The 22962-nt window shown below is 51.3% G+C and overlaps 8 protein-coding genes and 1 non-coding gene across 9 annotated transcripts; 3 read left to right on the top strand and 6 right to left on the bottom strand.

Annotated features, from left to right (window-relative positions):
• Window positions 1–1054: 1054 nt before the first annotated feature.
• Window positions 1055–2434, top strand: VTN31DRAFT_7002 (uncharacterized protein; the record flags this gene model as incomplete). Its single annotated transcript, XM_069407676.1, has 1 exon — window positions 1055–2434. One exon carries the CDS (start codon window positions 1055–1057, stop codon window positions 2432–2434), a length of 1380 nt encoding a protein of 459 aa, XP_069258305.1.
• Window positions 2435–2565: 131 nt separating this feature from the next.
• VTN31DRAFT_7001 (uncharacterized protein) lies at window positions 2566–4612 on the bottom strand (the record flags this gene model as incomplete). Its single annotated transcript, XM_069407675.1, has 4 exons — window positions 2566–3669; window positions 3723–3850; window positions 3901–3973; window positions 4031–4612. 4 exons carry the CDS (start codon window positions 4610–4612, stop codon window positions 2566–2568), a joined length of 1887 nt encoding a protein of 628 aa, XP_069258304.1.
• A 103-nt stretch (window positions 4613–4715) lies between these two features.
• On the bottom strand, window positions 4716–6415 carry VTN31DRAFT_7000 (uncharacterized protein; the record flags this gene model as incomplete). The annotated part of the gene is made up of 3 exons (XM_069407674.1): window positions 4716–4919; window positions 4974–5885; window positions 5960–6415. 3 exons carry the CDS (start codon window positions 6413–6415, stop codon window positions 4716–4718), a joined length of 1572 nt encoding a protein of 523 aa, XP_069258303.1.
• A 4637-nt stretch (window positions 6416–11052) lies between these two features.
• Window positions 11053–13395, bottom strand: VTN31DRAFT_6999 (uncharacterized protein; the record flags this gene model as incomplete). Its single annotated transcript, XM_069407670.1, has 5 exons — window positions 11053–12481; window positions 12539–12968; window positions 13042–13082; window positions 13141–13261; window positions 13359–13395. 5 exons carry the CDS (start codon window positions 13393–13395, stop codon window positions 11053–11055), a joined length of 2058 nt encoding a protein of 685 aa, XP_069258302.1.
• Window positions 13396–16054: 2659 nt separating this feature from the next.
• Window positions 16055–16708, top strand: VTN31DRAFT_6998 (uncharacterized protein; the record flags this gene model as incomplete). Its single annotated transcript, XM_069407669.1, has 1 exon — window positions 16055–16708. One exon carries the CDS (start codon window positions 16055–16057, stop codon window positions 16706–16708), a length of 654 nt encoding a protein of 217 aa, XP_069258301.1.
• A 220-nt stretch (window positions 16709–16928) lies between these two features.
• Window positions 16929–19046, bottom strand: VTN31DRAFT_6997 (uncharacterized protein; the record flags this gene model as incomplete). Its single annotated transcript, XM_069407668.1, has 5 exons — window positions 16929–16974; window positions 17047–17304; window positions 17360–17720; window positions 17774–18184; window positions 18788–19046. 5 exons carry the CDS (start codon window positions 19044–19046, stop codon window positions 16929–16931), a joined length of 1335 nt encoding a protein of 444 aa, XP_069258300.1.
• A 490-nt stretch (window positions 19047–19536) lies between these two features.
• On the top strand, window positions 19537–20097 carry VTN31DRAFT_6996 (uncharacterized protein; the record flags this gene model as incomplete). The annotated part of the gene is made up of 1 exon (XM_069407667.1): window positions 19537–20097. One exon carries the CDS (start codon window positions 19537–19539, stop codon window positions 20095–20097), a length of 561 nt encoding a protein of 186 aa, XP_069258299.1.
• Window positions 20098–21208: 1111 nt separating this feature from the next.
• On the bottom strand, window positions 21209–21949 carry VTN31DRAFT_6995 (uncharacterized protein; the record flags this gene model as incomplete). Its single annotated transcript, XM_069407666.1, has 2 exons — window positions 21209–21439; window positions 21677–21949. 2 exons carry the CDS (start codon window positions 21947–21949, stop codon window positions 21209–21211), a joined length of 504 nt encoding a protein of 167 aa, XP_069258298.1.
• Window positions 21950–22769: 820 nt separating this feature from the next.
• VTN31DRAFT_t74 lies at window positions 22770–22864 on the bottom strand. Its single transcript has one exon. It is a non-coding gene; the product is annotated as a tRNA-Arg (tRNA).
• Window positions 22865–22962: the final 98 nt, after the last annotated feature.

Genomic DNA, 22962 nt, shown 5'->3' with positions numbered 1-22962 from the left:
TACGTATCTTAATTTGAGCAGAATTACCGCCGGCAAAATCAGTGACCCACCCCTGCCTGGCCAGTTTCCAAACGCCTACTCACAGCGAAACAATCTGCGGTTCCTATGTGCCAAGCTGGAGGCTAACTTACCGCGTAATTTCATTGTAATGCGCGGTCACACAGGCGGGTCGCAAGTGTGCTTGTCTCGACGTCTTCGCCTACTTGTCCTCGCAATATTACATCTAAGATGCCCATAAGTAAAAAAAAAAAAAAAAAAAAAAAAAAAAAAAAAAAAAAAAAAAGGAAAAAGACCTTGAGATCGAAGTGCAGTACACTCTCGTTGACAAGCAAGTTCTTCGCGGGTACCCGGCCGTGGATTCTTCCTTGACCAGATCCGTTCATCGAAGTCGTTGAAACATAAGGAAATAATGGGCCGTCGTGGCAGAGCCAAAGTCCGAGATCCCTCGATGTTGTCCGGAAAGCCATTATCTGAAACCGTGGAGCCGAGCATCATTGACAATGGGAAAGATGGCTGGGTCAGCTCGCCTGACTTGAAGCATGAGGGACTTTCATGCGAACCGGATGCCATGCATAACCTGACGAACTTTTTGTTGGGAAACCCTAATATGAACTCATCGCATCTGTTTCGGGCAGATATCCTCTATGATAGTGCGGGAATCCTGAAAACCCCGGAGGAAAAAGAGCGAATGTTCGCAGCCTATTCTCACACTGAAGTGGCGCGGGAAGCTTCTGCAAAGCCAGTCGAGGCGGCTCCGCCAAAAGATATCCCAGGATTTGTACCTGTCAGGAATATTGTGCGGAGACTGATTCCACGGAATTCCACTTTGGATCGACGTCTGGAGCAGACGTGTCATCAATATGAAGAGACGGAGCGGTCTTCTTCTTTGAACAGATCGTTGTATGTCTATACGCCTCATTTCCCATCTCCAAATGACGCTCCTTTCTATCATCCAGTTGTGCAAAGTTTGGCCTATCTATACGAGTTTCGATATGACTCTGCGGACAATTTTCCCCCACCTAAAGATGATGAAAGTACAAAAGTAACTACAGAGATGGGAGAACGAACGCGCGGCGGAAAGGGAACGCTTTCATTGCATATCCTTCCGTTTCCCGCGAGCGAGGATTTTGATCCTTTCTCGTCGCGGCTGGAGCGAACACTCCAGGCATTGCTTTCGACGCATGTTCGCCTAGCGCGGAATGCTCGCTTGCCATCAAGGTCGGATGCTCAGGACAGTTCCCAAGCACCACCCGACGAAGGCTACAATCCGGTCAAGGACAACATCATCCCACGGCATCTTGTGCAGAACACGTATTCCCGTCTCAAACTACAATACGCGTCGGATCTTTGTCGAGATTGGGTCGAGGACACGCAGCCGTCGAAACATGTCTTTGAAGATCTCGCCATTGCTGCCTTCCTGATTGAGCTATGGCGAAACATGTATGGGGTCCCCCCAAAAGCTGAGCAGAAAAAAGATGATGATGATAATGATGAACATCACCGCCGCAACTTTCCCGGATTCGTCGACATAGCTTGCGGCAACGGGGTTCTCGTGTATATCCTGCTGATGGAAGGATACGAAGGATGGGGGTTCGACGCGCGTCGACGAAAGACATGGGCGATCCTCCCGGACTGGGTTCAGGCTCGACTGCGGGAAACGGTGTACATCCCCAAGCCTTTTGTGGATGCGGTCTCAAGCGCCGATGGTGGCGGGCCACTCGCAGAGCTGACTGGTGCTGGGATCCCCTTTCACACGGACGACGACATTCCACGCGATGCCTTTATCATCTCCAACCACGCGGACGAACTGACGGTGTGGACACCACTGTTGGCGGCCAGAGCCGCCGCGAATCTCCGCCGACCGTTTTTATCCATACCCTGTTGCTCACACTCCCTGTCCGGTGCCAAATTTCGTTACCCACCACCCATTACGAAAAAGAAAGGCAAACAACAAGACGACGCCTCTTCAGACCCCACGGCTCAATCATCGGATCGAACAGGAGATCTTAAAGCCCTGCGTGCTGCTAGACAAGCCTCGAGCACCGTCACGGGAGATCCAAATTCGGCCGCAGTCATGAACTCCACCTACGGCTCACTGACGGCCAAAACTATGGCCATCGCTGAGGAGGTCGGCTATGAGGTGGAGCGAACTCTCCTGAGGATCCCAAGTACACGGAATATGGGGGTCATAGGGGATCGGAAGCGCACAATCGAGCGGATGAGAAGACACGCCGCTGGGGAGAACATCCCGGAGGGTCCGGACAACGATAGCGATGCTAAACAGATTGAAACGATAGATGACGTCGTGCGTGAGATTGTACGCAAGGAGTGTGCGAAAGATGGTGGCATCGAGGAGGCGGCTAAAATCTGGATCCAGAGGGCAAAAGGGCTGTTCCACGTCGGGGCAAGAAGACGCGGAATCGGACATGATTGAGGCATCTAGAGTAGTAGAGTAGAGCTCTTGACCTCGTGATACTAAACAGATGTTCTAAACATTGATCTGCAAGGATTATTTGCGGTCAAGGACGGAACGTTCAGGCTCTTGATTAACAACAATCTACAAATTTAGGCATGAACCCCTACCCCCCGAAGAGGCAATCCGGATTCCTTACGAATCCGCCGCATGGTTTTCACTGCTCGGCCAAAGTCGATGCTGTTGTAGTCCGATGGCATGTGCTCGCCACTGACGATGCACAGAACCTTCATACCGGGCTTGTAGACGAGACCGTTGAGAAGTTTTGGAGTGATAAGGAAGTACTGGCTTCCGCCGGTGCCAATGACGCCGTTGCGGTCACGGTTCGATGGCGGTACCCGCGGCGCACAGGCGATGTCGACCATCCGCTCGTGCACCATGCGTTCGTTTCGCGGGTCCATGCCCTGGTTGATTTCATCGACAACGCGGAACGGCGACGCCGACAGCGACTGCAACGCCATCAGGTAGAAGATGGTACTGACCGCGCGCTCCCCGCCAGATTGTCGGTGTGAGTCCAGGATCGACAGGTTCTCCTGCTCCCGGAATTTCACCAAAATCTGGATTGACCACTGGTCAAAGTTGTAGCCGCCGGGTTCGCCATTCGGCCCCGGTTCATCTTGGGGTTTGTCGATGGTCACTTGCCCGGCGCAGCCGATGCGAGCGAACGAGTCCGAAAACGCGTCTGAGATTTTCTGCACAAGGGCGTCAAGTTGCGGTTCCCATTTTCCACGAATCTCGCTGATTGCATCGTCGAATTCAGCCAGCTTCTGGTCATGTTCAGCTAGCCTCTCCTTGAGCGAGTCAATTTGACGTTGCCGGTCCTCGAACTCTTTAACCACGTTCTCCCCGACCTCATGCGTCATGTCGAGACGGGCCTTCTCAGAGTCGATGTCGGCTTCCAGTTGATCCGGAGTTGGAGGATTGGATTGTAATTCTTCCATCAATTGCTTCAAATCAGGCTGTTCTCGAGACGCCTGCAAGACTTTGTTCGCTTCTCTCTTCAATCGATGGCTCTCTTCTGAAAGCTCCCGGACACGACGCATCACCTCTTCGAGTTCACGTTTCTTACCTGTCAACATCTCCTTGACTTGCTTATGGCGTTCTTCGAGGTTCTCTGAGTCTGACATCGCTTCGATCCACTGGATCTCCACTTGCATACAATCCTCATAGACCACACTAAGATGCTCAACGGCTCGCTGGGTAACAGTCAGTCTCTGACCTACGGCCTTGAACATGAACAACAACGTACAGCGTATTCAAGTGCCGTTTCGGCCTTGTCGATTGCGACTTGATCCTGCTTGCTACGGATTTCGGCCAATCGTACGCGGGCCTTCGCAAATTGGTCCTCGATGTCTTTGAGTTTCGCTTCTTGTTGTCCTGCCATGTTTATCAGCATAGCCACACACCACATCGCGAAAGAACCATACTCAGTCTTTCAGGTAAAGCTTGGAAATGGACAAGGTCAGACTGCTTTGCGCCCTTTTCTTGCTCCAGAGCCACCTTTCGATGTCAAATCAGCACCTTCGTGATCTGAAAAGAGTCTCAGGAACGACATACTCTCTTATCCTCCAAGGCGTTCTTTTCCTGCTCAAGTTGCTTCAGCTTCTCTCTATCCTTACTAATCTGCTCCTGGATTTCGCGGGCATCGTCTTTGAGCTGGAGAATTTTTCGCTCGAGCTCTCGTTTGGCTGTCACATCGATCGGCTGGTTTGTCCAAACGGCAGCCTGTCGAACCTGTCTGACACGCGTGCTTGTCGCACCTGGGCCGTATTCGCGTCGCCGAATGACTTGATAAATCTGTCTACCAGCAACCCACGAGCTGAGTGGACCGCTCTCCAGGCGACGGTACTCCTCGTCAGAGATGTCCTGCTGCCTAACGGCCGTTCGGTGCAAATTGTTTTCGCCGCACAGCATGGACACCACAGGCTCCGGTCCCGCAAGATAATCTTTCAGCCAGCCGTCAAACCCAAGCTGACGCATTTGGAAATCCGAGATTGGAGCCTTTAACTCCTCCAGGGGCACTGTGGACATCCTGAGGCTGATGTCATGTAGTCCCTGGCCGCGGTACTCCTTTTGCATCGTCTTAAAGTCCGTCAACGTTTGTGTGGTAAACGTGATCATTTCGTTTCGGTTCAACATCGACTCGATCACGTCCGCATACTTAGGATCTTTCACGGAACACGTTATAACGGGTGGGCCAAAGACTGGCTTCTCAAACTTGTGGCCATTTTTCACAAGCCACCTATAGAGCCGGAGTGAATCGGACGATATATTCTCCAATTTTTTTTTCTTGTTGGCCAGAACGCGACTCCAAATTGGCCAATTGTCTAGTCACCTCGTCAATCTTCTTTTTATTTTCCTCTAGCTTCGTAAACAATGGAGTCCTCGCATTTTTAACTTCCATTGCTTGGCTACCCAAGGCTCGAATCTCCTTTTTGATTTCTCGCTGTTGGGGAGAACGTTAGCCAATGATGCGGATGTGGTCATTGAACATGCTTACTATCCGCTCGTTGTAGGATTCGATGTCAAATTGGGGTGGCTCGTGCTGCATCTCATGACGGATGCTGTTGATCTTCTGCCGTAAGCGAGCACCGTCCTGCCTATAGCCCGCAGCTGCCTTCTTCTCAGTTTCCAGCTGGCCGCCCAAATCCTTCATTTTGTCTTCTAATTTCTCGAGCCGTCTTGCCACAGCTGATGCTGCAGCGTCGGCATTACTGACAGCATTCCGTTTGCGCTTGGAGGCTCGCTCCATTGCGCGGCAGTATTGTTGCTTTGCATCGATGGATCGCGTAACTGGTTCGACTGAGGCTTCCAAGTCATTCAACTCGCGCTGAAGCTCTTCTTTTTGTTGCCTGACCTCCCGAGATATGTTCATATGATGTCTGAGTTGCATGACCGGACGTAAGAGTTCCAACATCTCAATGCGTCGTTTGATGAGGGCCCTCTCCCGCACTCTCTCGACATCTGCGCGCTGCATTTCTTGTCTGTTTTCGAGGTTCTTCAGAAGTTCCCTATCATTTTTCGTTTCAAGAAGCAGCTTCTTCTGTTCTGCTCTCAATCTGATCAGGCTATCATGCCACTCGGTCATCTCGGCACCTGCAGCGGCCCTCTGTGTAGAACGCAGCAACTCCACAGGTGACAGCGCCGCGAATTCGGCCACTTTATCCTGCGGAAGGAATTGACATAGATTATCGATCTGAATCGAAAAACTCTCCGCCAACTTCAAAACCTGCTTCCGACTGACTTCCTTTCCGTTGATCGTGAACGTGCTCTTGTTGCCTTCTCGTTTGATGGTGCGCGTAATTACCGGATTAGTCTGGAAGCCCGGTCCCTTCGCAAGTTCAATCTCGATCGTCGCCTCTCTACACCCATGCTTGACGAATTCCGAAGCTTCTTTGGCTCGACCAAGATGCTGTAGAACAAGGGCTGTCAGCAATCCAACAACCAGCACCTTACACGAAAATAAGAGGTACAATCAAGGCTTACCTGCGGCCCCCAGCCTAAACCCAAACAGATCGCACAGACAAGTGTACTTTTGCCTGTCCCATTTGGCCCAATGACCATGTTCAGTTTGGGCCCCGGGAAAAACTCCGCCGACGTGTACGTGACAAAGTCCTTCAACTTGATGCGGACGATTGCACCGGGTTGAAACTCATCATCAGCCGGTCCCGATGAGTCGCGCCCTGACTCGGTAGACCCACGCTGCCCTCGACCGTTCATGTTTCCTTCGTTCTCCTCCTCAACATCATCCTCGTCTTCCTCCTTCGGTTGTCGTTCAACGCCGTCAATGTCGTCAACGTCGTCATTTTCACGAGGCTCGAGTTTCAGTCGTTTCCCGTTCGCGGACGATGCATGTCCCAGCCCAGACTGGCTATCACTATCCGAATCTTCATCAGCTGGCCGTCGGCGGCGTCTGTCCGGTGTCACATTTGATGATGGCATGGCGAACGTTGCTCGTTGGCGACGCAGATCAGCGGTTGATCTTTCATGAGATGCGGCGCTCAGGAATTTCCCCCCTTTGGGCGCGACAGCACGGCTGATACGCGACTCTGGCGCGATTTACGCGATGCGATCGCTACCTAAGTAACCAAATCAGGAAATGTGGCTTTCATGTGGCAGTCACGTGATTCGCAGGAACGCAAAGAATTGAGCAGGTACGGAGTAGCATGGGGTACTGTAACACTCCGTACTCTTCCGTCCATAGAACTCTGCAGCTTAAGTATTTAGGCTCAATTCCTTATGACACAAATGAAGCTAGCTCTTCAAGAGCATACTAATGTTACAGTAGAAATCACTTCGATATTCCCTTGGCTGCCAGAATTGCGACGATTCGGCGAACATCTGAACCTCTTCTAGCCCACCTTGGTAACAGACGGCGCAAGTCTGAACATTGCATAGGACAAGTCCGTAATACAGTAGTAGCCATGTGTCCCACCTCCACATAATCTGCAGGAATGAGTAGCGTGACCGAGACGAAGCGAGGCTAGTATGAGCACACATGCCGCCATCATAGAGGCCCAAAGCGTGGATCCAAGACCCCAAGGACTTCCGGGACGCGGGAATCGGCGGGATTCAACTTGTCGGGAATTATATTGACAGAGTAGGACCATCGAATTCGATAAGAAACGTCCCTTGGGGGAACCTTGGCTGCTGGATCTGAATGCAATCACTGTGAACCAGACGATGCCGGCGGTACGTGTACTGCTGGGATAATCGGCAGACAGAAGTACCGCAGCCACGGAGCGAGATGCCGGTCAAACTGAAGGGCAGTCACATTGATGTCGACGCTCCCAAAGGCCACGCTGCCAATGAAAGACAAAAAGCGAAAATCGAGGGCAGATTGTTTCCGACGTTAATAAAGATGCTGTGGACACGACTCGGAGAGATCGGCGCCGAGATTCGCTCTCCAGTGCCGTCTAAGTGGTAGGTAATGAGACAGGACAACAAGCGCATCAATCCCAACGGCGGTGGGCATGGTCACTTTCGCACTCAAGTCGGAACCGGGAAACCACAAGGTCAGAGATCTAACCAAAGAAGTCACCAGATCACAAAGGAACGCATGAATCACTGGCCCTTCTTGCCCTCTCCATCTCTCGCATCACCGTAACCAGTTTCGCCACCTCCATTTTTCCCAGTTTCCTCGCCCAGCACTTTGGCCGCTCCCATAAACAGACTCCCGATATAACCCCCGAGGAATCTCATATCACCTGCCTGGACAGCCGTCATTCGAACCAGATTCTCAGTCTCGGCCAAATTGTTGTTGAGTTGCGCCAATTGCGAGTGGAGTTGCGCGTATTGTCGTGCTTTGGCCGTTGATATGCCAGTGGACGAAGAACCGAGAGTGGCAGCCGGGAGTATAGAGGGGCGCGAGACAGTTTGAGAGTTGGAGCGATATTGTGATGCCATGTCTTGATTTTTCTTTGGTCGGCCGAATTGTGTGAAGTACGGAGCCATGTTGGATTCAGATACGAGTGGGATGGTGAGAAAGGAATTATGATACAACAGCCACGTTTGTTTCAGTACAGTACCAACTAAACCGATGATAGGTTAATCGGTACTCGTATGTACTCGTATGTATCCCGTATTACCTACTCGTACTCGACTCCGTACCTAGTTACCTGAGGTTCGGCGTACGTAGTACCTACTATCTTGGCTGCCAAGTTACTCCGTACTATATTCCGCACTGCATCACAAACTAAGCCAACATGATGCAGCTGGCACGCGATTTCAAGGACTTATCAGTGACTGCCTAGAAGACGCTGAACCGAATACTATTAGTCGACAGAGACAAAAGTGAAAAATTCGAGAGTCAACCGCTGAGAGGTGCGAGGCGGCCACATTCAGCATTGCGTCTACGATTCGTCGAGTTCCAACTTCCATCTCAGGAAGTCCACGACAGAGTCGATTAATTAACCTACTATCAGGACAGTATTAATAGTAGAGGGCCGCTCTGTAAAGAAATTGGTGGGAAGTTGTGCCGTGAGTTTTAATTACTGGGGCTTTCCGGGTTCCTTTTCTCAAAGTACTAGTACTCCTGTATAGACCCCTTGCTTATATGTACGAAAGCGAACTTGCCTGGACACCTCCCAAGAACTTATGGCTGCTGTTAGCAGAACTTGTTGCTCGTGAGGAGCCATACTGATACGATCTGTTGAAGAATTCCGCCGGTGGTGAGCCCAGGGATACGAGCCCAAGGGCGAGTACAAGACGATTGCTGGACTCAAGACCTGTATGTCACCTTGAACATTAGTATCGTCAAGACGGATAGCGTTGCTGACATTGGGAATAGACGTCACTGGTCCGGCGGAAGCTGCAAGGCTCTTCTGGTGGTATGTATCTGGTACGCCTCGAGGCTTGCCTTTCCCTTTCGCACGCTAATCTAGGTCTCTTTCATAGATACTATCTTTGGATTATTCCTACAAAACCTCCAGGGAGCCGATATCCTGTCCACTTCCGATGCTGACATGAACAAGTACCGCGTCTTCATCCCGGACTTTTTCGAGGGCGAGCCTTGTGACACCGCCAAAAACAGATGAACAGAGAAATTGAGCAACTTCCTTGCTTCCAGGGCTGTCCCTGCAAAAGGCTGTATCGCAGATTCCCACCATCGTGGAAGAGGCGAACAAACTTTAACCGTCGGGCTCGTTTCAATGGGGCATTGTCGGTTATTGCTGGGGAGTAAAGGTCGCGAGTCTGGCAACGCCGTGAAGACCACCACAAGACCTTCAAAGCTGCCGCGCAGGTACATCCATCGTTTGCGGATCCTGAAGAGGCGGGCAAGGCCAGCGTCCGTATGGCTTTATTGCCGAGCAAAAGATGAGGATCCTGACACTATTCAGGCATATGCAGCCAATTTGACGGTGCCAAAGCTTGTCAAGACATTTTCCGACATGACTCATGGGTGGATGGCTGCACGAGCGAATCTTGAGGATCCTGAGGTCCGTAAACAGTACATACTCCTAGCAGCGAGGCTATGAGACCTTGTTGGGATTTTTCCGCGAACATCTGTGAATGCCGGGATATCATTTTCTCGGACATGAAATGCTGGATCAATGTTCAGAGGATGGTTGAAAGTGCCTAACTCCCTCCTTCAGCCTACATGAAGTACCAATGTCGAATCACAGCAATACCATCACACTTCCATAGAGCGAGGTAACACGTGCTCTCTTTTTTTGTTCCTACCGAGATCGTGCATCTACTAATCTTCCCATTTACATACGACTAGAAGCACCCTGAGATGGAGTATGCCATCGTCTGGCAAGGCTGCAAAGCACCAACCTGCAATTCAACTTCTGTGACGACATCCGTGAATTCGAGTGCACTTTCCCAGTATCGCCCGCTCGCATAGGAGCTGACTACTTGGCCCATCTTTTACATCCGCCTCCGTCCGAGTTGTATAGAACCACGGTTCTGGTTTCCTCGTATCCGTTCACTCGCTGGCCCTATGGTGTTAACCAGCATACTGTGCTATGGATTTGGAAAAAAGTCGTACTTGGCTGGACTTTTTTCGAGGTACTTACACTAGGTACCTAAGATACTGGTTTAGCTGCCAACTCCAAGTTATTTATTACCTTGCGCCATCTGCGTCTGTAGATTATTTCTCTTGGAAATAGAGGTTGGAACAATTCGACCAATGTTGCTATGATTGCCGAAGCATTGACATATGGCTGCATCAATGTCGAAGTTGGGATAGCCACTCATCAAACCTGGTTCATCTACAAGTCTACAATTGGGGTCCTCATGCTAAAGGAGTAATAAGGATGACGTATCGTTCGTCTATCTTGATTCCCAGAACCGTTGTCCTATCCATGAAAATGCCACCAATTCCAGCCCTTTTTGCTCCAGCACAAACAACTACAACTGACACAGAACTTGAACCGAAGGATTGAAACGCGGAAAGGGCGGATCAGGCAGACTCGACCGCCAATGGCAAATCACAAACGTGCGGATACAACAATGCGCCGGTAATGCAGTATACAAAAATGTCTTGAAGGGTTGGAAACACCCCGACAGACCAAGCGCCCAAAGTCCGAAAGAAAGCAATAAAGACAAGACGCGAAGAAGTACGGTCAACCCTCCTTGTTGACCAAGAGACCGAATCTTTCTGCGACGACGGAGACACACAGGTAGAACCCAGGAATTAAGGCCACAAGAATTAAAGAAAAAGGAAAGAATAGGCAGGGTAGGAAACAGAAAGACTTTATGTCCTGACAATTGGCAATGCAAAGCCAATGAACAAGAACGGTTGCCGGTCCCTCGACAATCGGACTTTCTCAAATGCACAAGAAACGGAATTCGGAAACACTTTTGTCTAGCGTTTCTGCAATATGTGTGCGCACCCGCGCACAGAGCGCGGGGAAGGGAAGACGACCAGAGGGAGCGGTATAGGATTTGGTGAACCAACATCGGCGTCTGATACGGTCGGCCGATCTGCCCGTTGTAGGCCGGGCTCTCCAAGATGGCACCGGCGCTTGCTCCGACATCGTCCACTCCTCGCGCTGGCCCTGGCATTCTCAGTTGGTCTTCACCATTAGATCGAATTGGACTAGAATTCGCTTACCCCAAGATTCAAGTTTCCCCTATTGTGCAGCCATCATGTTTCCATGACCAGGAGGCTGCCTCGGAGCAGGCAGTCTCCCATTCGCTGGAGGGGACCGTCGATTTCCGGACGGCGGCATGCCATTAGGTGGTCCAAGGAAAGACGAGTGATGATCCTGGACTGTGTCTGGGCGGGACATACCACGCGGTCCTGATGGATTATACACGCCCGGTGAGCCACTCGGGCGCCGATTTGGAGGATATGGCCCGGGACCAAAGTCACCCATTCGACTCGCAGTGGAGAGGGAATTCGCACGCGATTCCACATGCATTTCTTTGCGATCCACGGAGCCATATCGATTGGAGGAGTAACCCATCAATGGGTCATCCAAGATGGATGAATCATGAAGGGTCGGTGCCTCTTGGATCAAGCGTGAACTGGCCGCTTTCCGGCCGCCGCCGAAGTACCGACTAAACGCGGACGGGGGCCGAGAATTCGCGGCCAACTCGGGATTCTTCCGTAATTGACTTGCACTGGGTGTTTTCCTGGTCCGACGAGAGGTTACACTCATCATGTCGATGTCATCGGGATCGATTCCAGGTGGAGGCCGGGCGTCCATTGGATCAACAAAATCATCATCGTCATCGTCATCATCGAACGCAAACTGATGCGATGGTGGCGGCCCTCGCCGCGGCCCGCGACGGAGGTTGAGTTCCCGTTCTCTGAGCTGCAGCTCACGCTGGCGAAGCGCGAGCTCCCGTTCCCTCAGGGCCAAATCTTGTGGTGTTGAAGAAGAGCCCCCGTTCGGGGCATCTTGGGAATAAGATCCATTCCCGTTGGGGGAATTGCCATCGGCAATGTCGTCATAGAGCACCAGATGGCTGAATTCTTCCAGGCCATTGTCATCATAAGACGCATCCCGCGGCAGACGGTTGGCAGGCGGCTGTGAACTTGGTGGGCGTCCCCCTGGCGGTGGCCCCCGGCGTTGAGGGGGCGGCATACCAAATCCGGATGGCGCTCGACTGGACCGCGCCCCATTCATGGGTCTTTGCGGGGGAGGTACACCGCTATTCCGTACTGGAGCATTCGGTGGTGGAGAGTCTGACGGCGGCTTGCTCTGATTGACGATGTTGACATGGTGCAACATCGCATACAAAGTCTCCGTCCGCGGCAAACGAACCCCGTTCTCTACAGCAAGTCTGACGGGAGAGCCCAGAAAGGACTCTACTTCCATTGGGCGCCGCGCAAGGTAGTCTTGATACATAGGCGACTTGGCATCCGTCTGAGCAGTCATTTGTTCGATGACTTTATTCCGAAAATCGGGTGGAAACGAGCAGCCTTGGGTTGCGGCGAGTTGGACGAGTTCGTCGATAACGTCCGACACAAGCTGTCGCAAACCGACCTTCTCCAGTAATTGGGAGTGGTTGGGAGTTTCGAAGAGGACGCTAGCGGGATGGAACGCGATGGGGCTGGGAAGAAATGTAAGTCTGCTGCCACTATGGAGCGGGATGCACTTCGGCGCTCACCCTATCATCCGTTCAAACTGCTCCTGGCGGATGTTGGAGGACACCTTGCATGTGACTTGACCGGTACCCAGGGTGGTGGCCAAGGTGTTTGCCATGTCGTTTTGGATGGCAGCAGGGATCGTGGAGCTCTTGTTGGCGGGTCCAACCAGAATCTCGGACGGGCCTTCATGTTCGAACTCGCTGGGGCCAAGCTGCGTGATGGTGACGTTGGAGACGAGTGACAGGACGACGTTGGTGGGGAAGCGCTGCTCGAGATGGGACTCAACGCCGATGGCATTCGTGGTATTGACCAAGATGCAAGTACGCTGTGGCGTCACGACAGACTCAATAATAGCACCGAGGTCATAGACATCGGGCAATGCCTTCACGCAGAGGATTACGTAGTCATAAACATTCTCTCTTGACGAAGCTTCCTCGGGTGACCGAACGACTGTTGGTTTTAGCAGACGGTTAGAGAGCACTGGCGGACGAGACTGTAGCATCGAGACCACGGGGCAGCTTACCATGCCGCGGTTTGAATCGTTCGTTGCCAAATGTCCTTGATCTAAGGATGGAGAGTCAATCGGCTGTTCGGCGTTGTCCGAATGCATCCAATCACGTACCGAAAAGACACGCCATATTGGGCAACGGCTTCAAAGCCAGACTTCCAGACGAGGGTCACGTCGCAGGAGTTGGTGGCCTGCAACCTCCAAGACAAGAAGGCCGATACGGCATTTCCGCCGACTACACACGACTTGATTAGCCGGCTGACCATGACTTAGCCCGAGAATGGGACTGTGAAGACAATGTCAAGGGCACAGAGGAGGAAAGACCGGCATACCGGAGAGGATGCGCAATCGGGACGGAGAAGGCGCCATGGTAAGTGAGCCGGGGATGCAGGCGCAGTCCTCCCGTCTCTTTCAGGCAGGAGCCGCTGGAAAAGGCGGCAAGTGGGAAGGAGCCCTCCGGGGAGGCGATGTGGCCCAAAGCCGATCGCTCAGGCAGTCACGACGGTCAGAACGGGAAAGCGCGACCTGGGTCCTTGGAATCTGGCGATGGGGGAAAAGAGAGCAGCCTGAAATCAGATCACAGGGCGAAAAATAAGGCGGGAGCTGGGAACGATCCAGCCTGAAACGATTGCGCGTAAAATCGAGCGATGAATTGAACGGAGAGCTTCGAGACAGAGGAGGAGACGACGAGGAAGAGCGAGAGATGATGATGAAACGAAGGGACGGCGATGAGGAGCGAAGGCGGGCCAAGAGAGCGGCCGGGAAGGGCGGAAAGGCAGTGTCGGGCGGAGGAAGGGCAGCGAGGGAGGGCAGAATGGAGGAGGCAAGGAGAAGAAGAAAGAGAGAGAGAGAGAGAGAGAGAGAGAGAAGAGAGAAAGGACGAGAGAACGAGGGAAAAGAGAGAGAAAGCAACGAAGGAGGAATGACGAGGAAAGCACGATCGAAGGAGGTGATTATTGCCAGGCAGGCAAAGCAATCAGTACCTAACCTTTCAGATACAGTAAGTAGGTAATTAATACATATAATCAACCCTCTATCACTGATCCATGGATGGATCCTGTCATGGAAGGAACTCCTAAACGACTCGATTTTGATTGATAGTAACTTAGGGAGCATGCTTTAAGCAGGCTGCAGAAAATCATATGATGCGAGGACCTATCAGAACACTGCCACTACGTAATAACTAATGGCCGTGCTCTCGTCACGTCAGGAAAAATATCGAAAAAAATACCGTACTCTGTACATACAACGATATCTGTATCTTAATAATCCTTGCACTGGTAAAATAGTACTACTCCGTAGTTAACTTGCCAGCAGGGAAAGGGCTTGATGATACCTGATTATCGGGGGAAGAAGTATTTCATGTATTGACGTTCCAGAGCGTCGAGATCGTTGGCTCCAGAATGGATCTAGAAATAGTAACCTAACTGCCGCACGTACCATCTTTGCCCCTCGTAAACCTTTGGACTGCGGTTCGTTCGAATAGACTTCAAGTGGACGAGCAGCAAGACGGGTGTGCACTGTACGAGTAGGCCGACTCCATACAGATTTCCATCCGGATCCATCGGCTGGACCGTGCTCAAGAAGTGACAGGCATCAGGCATGAGCCCCGTACAACCCATGTATTGTATTCTAATTTCCATGTCCCAACGTCAAATTGTGCAAAAAATCATGGTGGATCAAAACAATGAAACAATGGAACAATGAAAACACGCATTGATCAAGGGTGACTAGAGGTACCTCTGAAATAGATTTTGACATGATGACCAATGACCCGTGCCGTCTCTGCCAATTTATTCAACGTGCGCCTGATGAATTCAATGGGACAGGGAAGGAATTGGAGGTGAACTCCCAGTACTTACACTCTTACAGTTCATGAGGTACTGTATTACGTGTCCTTGCACCTCAATGGACAGAGTAATCAACGATGTCAACATCGAGGTTGAGACGAAGGTACGTACTTTGGGAATGCAGCAAGGGCTGTAGGTCGGCAAATACAGTCGGCCTGACGACTATTGATAACTCATCCACTGCATTCCAGGTCGACATTCTAGACGACGCGTCGGGACGCGAATTCAGAAAAGTGCCCCAGACCAATCCAACAACACAGCATGGGCCTGCTCACAGCAAAAAATGTCCGATCACTGTCTTGTCCGATCCCGCCACGTTTGGGACAGATAGCCCATTATCCTTGCACTGCAGTACCTGTTAACTTACGACAACAGTATTGCAGAGAAGTTGTACTGTACTATGTACAGTAAGTACCCTTTCTTCTCATACTGTACTCCGGACTCCGGAGGATATGCCCAAAGTAGACCTAACTACCCGTACTGTTAATTTGTACAAAGGCTGAGTCGGTGTTTGTTTTGATACACAGGTTTCTCTTCGCCGATACCTACCTATCAGCTCAACTCGACGTCGAGCACTCCAAATCAGCATCATCCTTCCATGCCCTGCTCGTAGCTAAGTTCCTCCATTCTCCTACGAAGTCGTCATTTTCCAAAGACTAAGCACATCAGGAGCTCCTTTTCATGCATGGATTTTGACCTACCACCCCAGGCGCCTGAGGCATGCTATCACAGGAGCCGACCAGCCTACATACTAGTAGTAGCCTACTTGATTCGAGTCGTCGCGCATTGACATTGCTACGATTCTCGCGTCGACTCTGCATAACTGTCATGGCCAGATCACTCCCATATTCGCTGAGGTTGCTCCGTTGCAAAAGGAACAAACCGTAGGTAGAGGTCGGTCTCAACGAGGCGGTCGAGCTTCGAGACCGTTTCTGCCGGCACCCGCAACGACACACCCGTTATACTACTAAGAAGATCTGTGCTCGATTTGGGCCACCAGCAAACGTCGTGAAACCCCAGCATGTGCATCACAGCCAGCCTCTTCCCTGACAATGCTACAAGGCTTCACTCACGGGGCATGTTCACAGTCACAGGTTACCGGACCAATTTGCATGCCATTGATGAACCTTCAGTCACCGAACGTCAGTTCGAGTTGACAAACCCCCTTTTCAGTCAGTATGGCAGAGAGGATTCGGAAAACATGTGAAACTTGGACAAGAAGATATGAAAGATCCCTTCCGTCGGCAACATCGTACTCCTCGCTGACCTGTTCAAGCCACGAGAGTCTCCTGCTTGCGATCTGGAGGTGTCAAAGGACCTCAATAGTACACAGTTCATCGCAATTCGAAACCGCAGCCGAGGAGTCGAGCATTATCTCGGGACCAGGATATTCTACACTTCGCGGTTCCATGCGTCCCGTTGGCGTGCGCTGGTCTCCAGTCTTGCAAGTACGACTTTCAATCAATCTGGATGCCATTATCTCGTGCTGTTTCCTGTCGTCTGCCCTGCGAGCCATGATCCTGGTTTCATTCCATGAAACGGGAATGAGGACTACAGTGGCCATTGGAGAAGAGGTTGAACCGTTTCGCACGAAGCTCGGGTATCAAGGCTCATCAGCTGCACGGGACGGAGTGATTTACTGTTACTCTAGATCTATGTCAAGAGTCGGGAAAATCTACAGTTACTACTTGCTCATGATAGGAAGTGATGTCCATCCAAATGTAACTGCACCAATGTACATCCATCTTGTAGGTTTACTCGTGCCTGCCTATGGCGTGACTTTAGCTCGCCCTCCTGCTACTGAAAGCTCCCATTTAACTTCCTCCCGATAGCCCAATGGATTGTCACATGTGGTTTACAGAGCGTCCAGGTTCAGAACGGGATCATAACAAGAGAAGAAACTTGATAATCCAGGATACTACTACCGCACTGTACCCATCTGAGTTAGGAACAGATTACCCAGTGATCAATCACTCGATTTTGATTCAAGCCCGCATACACCCTAAATAACAGATAACCGAGAAAACATCGCCTTCACCCATCACTCCCTCTTTAGGCCATATAGGTGGAAGGATCCACGCCACCCTCCGGGTATTCCCTATTTTTTCATGTCAGCCATGCCCAAAGGTAACAGTCATCAGCGATTGGATAGTAAAGGGAGGAAACTTACGGAAGGGCCACTTCGAATCGCTTCTCAATTTCCTTCAACACCCTCTCATCCTCTTCGCTACTAACAAACGAGATCGACAAGCCTTTGGTACCGAACCGGCCGGCACGGCCCACTCGGTGGAGGTACGAGTCTGCGTCCGCTGGCAAGTCGTAGTTGATGGCCAGGTTGATTCGCTCAATATCGATACCACGACCGAAAACATCCGTAGCAACGCAGATTCGCTTGTTGAACTCCTTGAACTCCTTGTACCGCTTGATCCTGTGGTGCGATCAGATTCCGCCCTTTCAAGAGAAGCCCTGGCATATCCACGTACCGTTCCTCCTGGCTAACGCCCGAGTGGACTGCGATGCTAGGGAAGTTGCACTCGCGGAGCAGCTTGTCCAACTCATTCGCACGGAGAGTGCTCTTGACAAAGATAATCACCTGGTTGAACTCCAGGCTATCGAGCAAGTCATTCAACTTGCGGTTCTTTTCATTCTCGTTCAATTTGATGTAGTATTGCTGGAGACCATGGAGCGTGAGCTTGGTGTCGTCATCCACATACACCTCCAGCGGGTTGCGCATGAACTTCTTGCAGACGGGCCGGATTTCCTGGGACAACGTGGCGCTGAACATCATCACCTGCTTATCCGCAGGAGTCGCCCTGAAGATTTCCTGCACATCACGACGCATATCTAATAACTTGAGGTTAGCCACGCAAAAGGAAGAAAGAGACAGGGAGACCTACCAATCTGGTCCAACATCTTATCACACTCGTCCAGCACGAAGCACTTGAGGTTGCGCAAATTCAATTTCTTCTCTCTGACGAGTGCATTCAAACGACCAGGAGTTCCGACCACGATGTTGGGATAGTTCTCCTTGTTGCTGAGGAGTTCAATGTCCTTCTGGATCGGCGTTCCTCCGTAGAAGACGGCGGTTTTCACATCCGGCAGGTACTTGCTAAACCGGGCATACTCGTTCTTGATCTGGTAGGCTAGTTCGCGCGTATGGCACATGACAAGGACCTGGCATTCTCCCTGCACTGGCTCCAGCTGGTGCAGCGTCGTCAGGACAAAGACGGCCGTTTTACCCAGCCCAGACTTAGCCTGGCAGAGGACATCGACATTGAGGATAGCCGTAGGGATACAGACTTGTTGCACTGTAGTAAGGCGACGGACGTTAGAGACGGTTCGGCAGTAAAGATGATGAGAAATCGCAGTGCAAAAGTGAAACGTCCGCCCGCCCATCTCCTCGACTCCATATCAAATCTAGCCGAAAGCGAGCAAGCCAAGAGAACAAGGGAAAAAAAAGACAAAGGTGCTCCAGGTAAGGTCCAGAAACCCCTGGATTGATCACACACGTCTGCAGGCAGCCACGAGGATGCTAGATGGAAAGATTGCCAAGAATCCTCGGAGCCGCCGTGTCTTCCCACAACACCGTGCAGATTGCAGTATGGTTCGTGAAAGTGCTTTCACGCCTTGACGAACAGATTACGCCAATATAATGGCCATTGAAACGCAAAGCGCGCCGGATCAAATGATTCCACGTCGTATGTGGGATAGACGTGGCACAGGTATATCGGTTCAAGCACTCCCTCCCTCTCCAAACAAGCTAACCATCGATCCTCGGGCCGCCTGCAGAAGGTTGACAGCCTCGACCAAGGTGTGCGATTGACATGGCCTTCCGCGGAGATGGACGGACGTATAGAACGTTGGAGAATGGAGGCAAGATGGCAGGAGAACAAAGGTGTGATGAGACTAACCCTCCGATGGATGTTCGAAACCGCAGTCGGTGATGGCGCGCAGAAGCTCTCCCTTGAGCAAAAAGTCACGGAAGCCGGTCGAATGAATACCGACATAGCTGCCCTTCTTGTCGGCACGACCACCGGTCACCGTCAGGTCGCCCTTCTTCGTGGGAGCGTCACCGTTGGCGGGCGCAGCTGAGGCAGCTGGCGCGTTCGTCGCCTCCGTGGTCTGGAGTTCCTCATCGGAGTAATCAATGAGATCCTCTTCGGTAGCCATGGCTGTCGACGACACTATTGTGGTACAGAAAAGGCAAGAGTAAAAAATCAGACGCGCGTTCCCAGGAAACGCGAACCTTGGCGCAGCTCAGCGGATGAGCACCAAGGGGGATGGTAAGAAAAGAATGAAGGGTTGAAAATGAGTGTCGGCAAATAGAAGATGTTCTCAACGAGGAAGAACCGTCGGTCAGGGATTCTCCACGAGAAAGCCAGTTGGATGGAAGAGGACAAAGACGTGATGTTGCGAGGAAAGCAGAAGATGCAGGTTTGGCTTAGTCAGATCAGCTGGTCCGCATTTGGTATAGTTTTGTGGGGCTTGCCAAGTCTGAGAGATCGCCTTTGATTGGCTAGAAAAAATCATCGATGATCCGGCCTTCCAAGCTACTGTAAGCTACGGGGAGCGGAGTTGACTCCATCTTGGATGAGTCCACGCACTGTTGGAGACTTCATGCAAGGGATGATCCAAGGAGCGAGAGATAGCCGGTACGATCATGGCTAAAAGCAAAGGAAAATCCAGTGGCGCTCAAAATCATCTCCGAGCGCGCATTTCCTATCTGGAGAGGGCCGCAGCACTTGTTCATTCAGCCCGAATCGGTGCTGCTACTCCAGCAAGCGATTCAAGGACCAAAGCTGTAGGCGAAGACGCCCTCACATCAACGAGTGACCCCGAGACCGTTCCAAAGCTAGGCGATCATGGACACAACACGAAGAATGAATCCACGGACGAGCGAACCAGGACCGCCGCTATCAGAGCTTCCCTCCCACGGCACTACCTTGCGATGATGAGAGGCGTCTCGCTAAGAACTCAACTTCGTCTCCCTGTTCCGACCAAGCGATCATTTTGCAAACGTTGCGACCTTTCCTTGATTTCAGGGCTAACTTCAACGGAAGAAATCCAGAATCCTAGCCGTGGGCGTAGGAAACCTTGGGCCAATGTGCGTGTGGTTCGATGTCGAGCATGCTTGACGGAAAAGCGGTTTCCTTTGACAGAGAGACGGGAAAAGAAACTTGCCCTGCGCCAAAAAGAACGAGGAACACGGGAAGCTGAATAACAGTTGTGGATTATACTAGTACATCCGTGCTACTATTCGGGTGTCGAGGGCTTTTGTGATCGGCGCCCCGGACTATGCTGCATGCAGCAACCTGAGGGAGGAAATGTGTTTGCCCCAAATCGGCTCAACTTTTGCCGAAAATCGTGCCCCGATGTCAGGCTGATCGAGCCATTGCAATACCACAGCGCATGCAGTCCTGAGCCACATAGCTGCTACCTATGGTCATGGGTGTAAATAGTCATGACCTGCAACAGTCGAACAGGCATGCTCAATCAGAACTTCCGCTTACTTGTCGTAATACCCACTGTCCGATTCACTCGATGCTCGATTACAAGTTGATTCAGCTATTACGTTGTCAACAACTCATATCCCACATGTTGTTCATTACCTTGCGAAAGGGACGTAACGAAGGCTTCGTGGGCCTCTCGGTCGGACAGAGAACCAAGTCCGTCCAAAGTAGGCATCGGCGACATAGGTAGTTACCACGGACTGAGAGGTGGCGACGTGCAGGAGGAAAGAGAGACAGCTGATGTATAGCGGCCACAGAGCAACCACTGCGAGATTCGGGCGTGCCGTAAAAAGGTTTCCAAGGATGATAAAATTGAAAGAAGCCATCAAGCGAGGAATCACTCGAACCGGAGGTTTCGTTTTGGAAACATAGGAAGTCATCCAGAACACATAATCAAACAAGAAAGAGAAAAAAAGTAGCGAAAGCATTGCAAGGCGCTATCTCATGGACCGCTCGAAGATGACAGCACAAAACATTCATAACAACTGGGGGAGTCCAAGGTGGCCGCGAGGCCGATCATCAAGTCTTTGCGTGCAATGTGCATAGCTCCTATCCCAACATTCAAACAAACTAACAAACTGGACACAACAGAATCGTGGAGCCATTTCGTTCGGATGCCATTCGGAATAGCGTGTTGAGGAAAGGATTCATGGAACGAGTTGGGGCCTGGGTGAAGAGAAGCTCTGTTTCCAGGACCATCTCCCACGTGCGATTCGACTCCGCCGCTCAAAGTTGTCATTTGGTTCGAAAGTACCCGCCAGATCGATGCCAACAACGGTTCACAATGGTGCGTGATTCGCCCAACTGGGCGTCGACCCTGGCTCATCTCCTGTGACGCGCCGCCTGATCTAATCGATGGTCAAGGCCTTCGATACGCGCACGGAATGTCTTCACAATGTCCCTGATATGCTTGATCTTGGTCAATTCATTTTCCAATTCGTCGATTGAGGCGAGGATAGATCGAGTTCTTGCAATCTCGGCATCTGCGTCACGGATAACATTACCGGCTCGATCGCAGCTGTTTTGGATCGATAATTGCATTTGCTCCTCTAGCTGTTCTCTCATCATTAGAGAGCGTGACCAAACGAATGGGTGAATCGATTACATGAGAGGATATCGCGAAAACCAAGAGACAAGCCAGGGATGAAACAGATTGATCGCTGATGGCAGAGGGGAAGAACAGCTACGTTCGCCACGATGTTGTGGAGATACGGGGATGCACAAAGGAGGACAACGAACAAAAAAAAAAAAAAAAAAAAAAAAAAAAAAAAAAAAGAGGTGGTCACATACATGCTCAATCCGGGAACGTATCTGCTCCTGCAAATAGTCCAGCTGATGAGAAAGAGCTCTCAAACTCGTGGGATCCAGCAAGAGGCGGCCCTGGGTACTGGCGGCACTCGTGGCGCGAGAACTAGAGTTGCTGTTTACGACGGAGCCGCGGCCCCTCGAAACGTTGCCACTGTTGCTTCCCTGAAGCGCTATTTGCTGCTGTTGCCGAAGTATTTGTATCTCGGACGATGTAAGACCAAGAGAGGTATCGGGAATTGAGGTTTCGACGGACATTGGGTCCCCGCAGACATGCTCCGGTCTAGAACGACGAGACGGCGCCGATGGATGTGAATACCCAGTCACGAGACAAGCAATTCATGATGAACGAGGAGCTTCTCGGTAAGTCCAGACGCAGCAGGCTTCTCTGGGAAAGTTGGGACGAAGAGAGCACCCGAAGTGAGCAGAATAGTGCTGCGTGGTTCACATCCGTCGCGTCTTCCCAGTCCCAATCGCTCCAACTAGCCGCAAATCACTGGCACTAGATCCTAGAGTGGTGCTCGACAGCGCGAGACAAGGTATATCGATGGCGGCAACAGGCGCCGCGGCGGCCTGTCGCGTTACACGGGCAAAGACAGTGGGAGGGGAGGCGGAGATGGACTGAGAAAAATGCACTGACCATTCGCTTGAGTGCCCGATCTTGATGAGGAGAGAGGAGGTGCGAACGATTCGATGGGGGCTTTAAAATCGGCGCTGAGGGGTTCAGGCGAATACTTCTTTCTGGGGAAGATGTCGGAGAAGGGTTATCCAAAGGCTTCCCTCCTGTACAGTGTAGGCCAGATTACCTACCTAACCTAACCTAGGTTATCTTATCAGTTGCGCTCTGGCATTGATTGATCTGCACGCGATCTTCGCTTCCAGCCAATGTACATTTGATCCGACTTTTCGCAGATCAAAGACAGTGAGATTGAATGTACCGAGTACCGAGTCCTTACGTATGACTCTCGATTCTCGAACGATGAAAAAAAAAAAAGCCTTCCACGAGAACATACAGTCAGTAACCACGGAGTACTCGCACTCCGGCAATAATTCCCAGAGACGGCAGAGGAAAAAAAAACATCTCCGGCCGGACTCGAACCGGCAACCTTCTCATCACTTGGACATAGGAAGCCAAGTAGAAGTGAGACGTGCTAACCATTGCACCACGAAGACATCGACTGCTCCTTCCTTTCATAATCTACCCTTATCAATTGTCAACAAATCCGATCATCGGACACTCGTGATTTTACTCCGAACGTCTTCGCATCGAA

This window comes from Thermomyces dupontii (assembly GCF_041956625.1).
Source record: "Thermomyces dupontii strain NRRL 2155 unplaced genomic scaffold VTN31scaffold_8, whole genome shotgun sequence".
NCBI lineage: Eukaryota > Fungi > Ascomycota > Eurotiomycetes > Eurotiales > Trichocomaceae > Thermomyces > Thermomyces dupontii.
The sequence above is the reverse complement of the archived record's forward strand: the minus strand, read 5'-3'. Positions and strand labels throughout refer to the sequence as shown.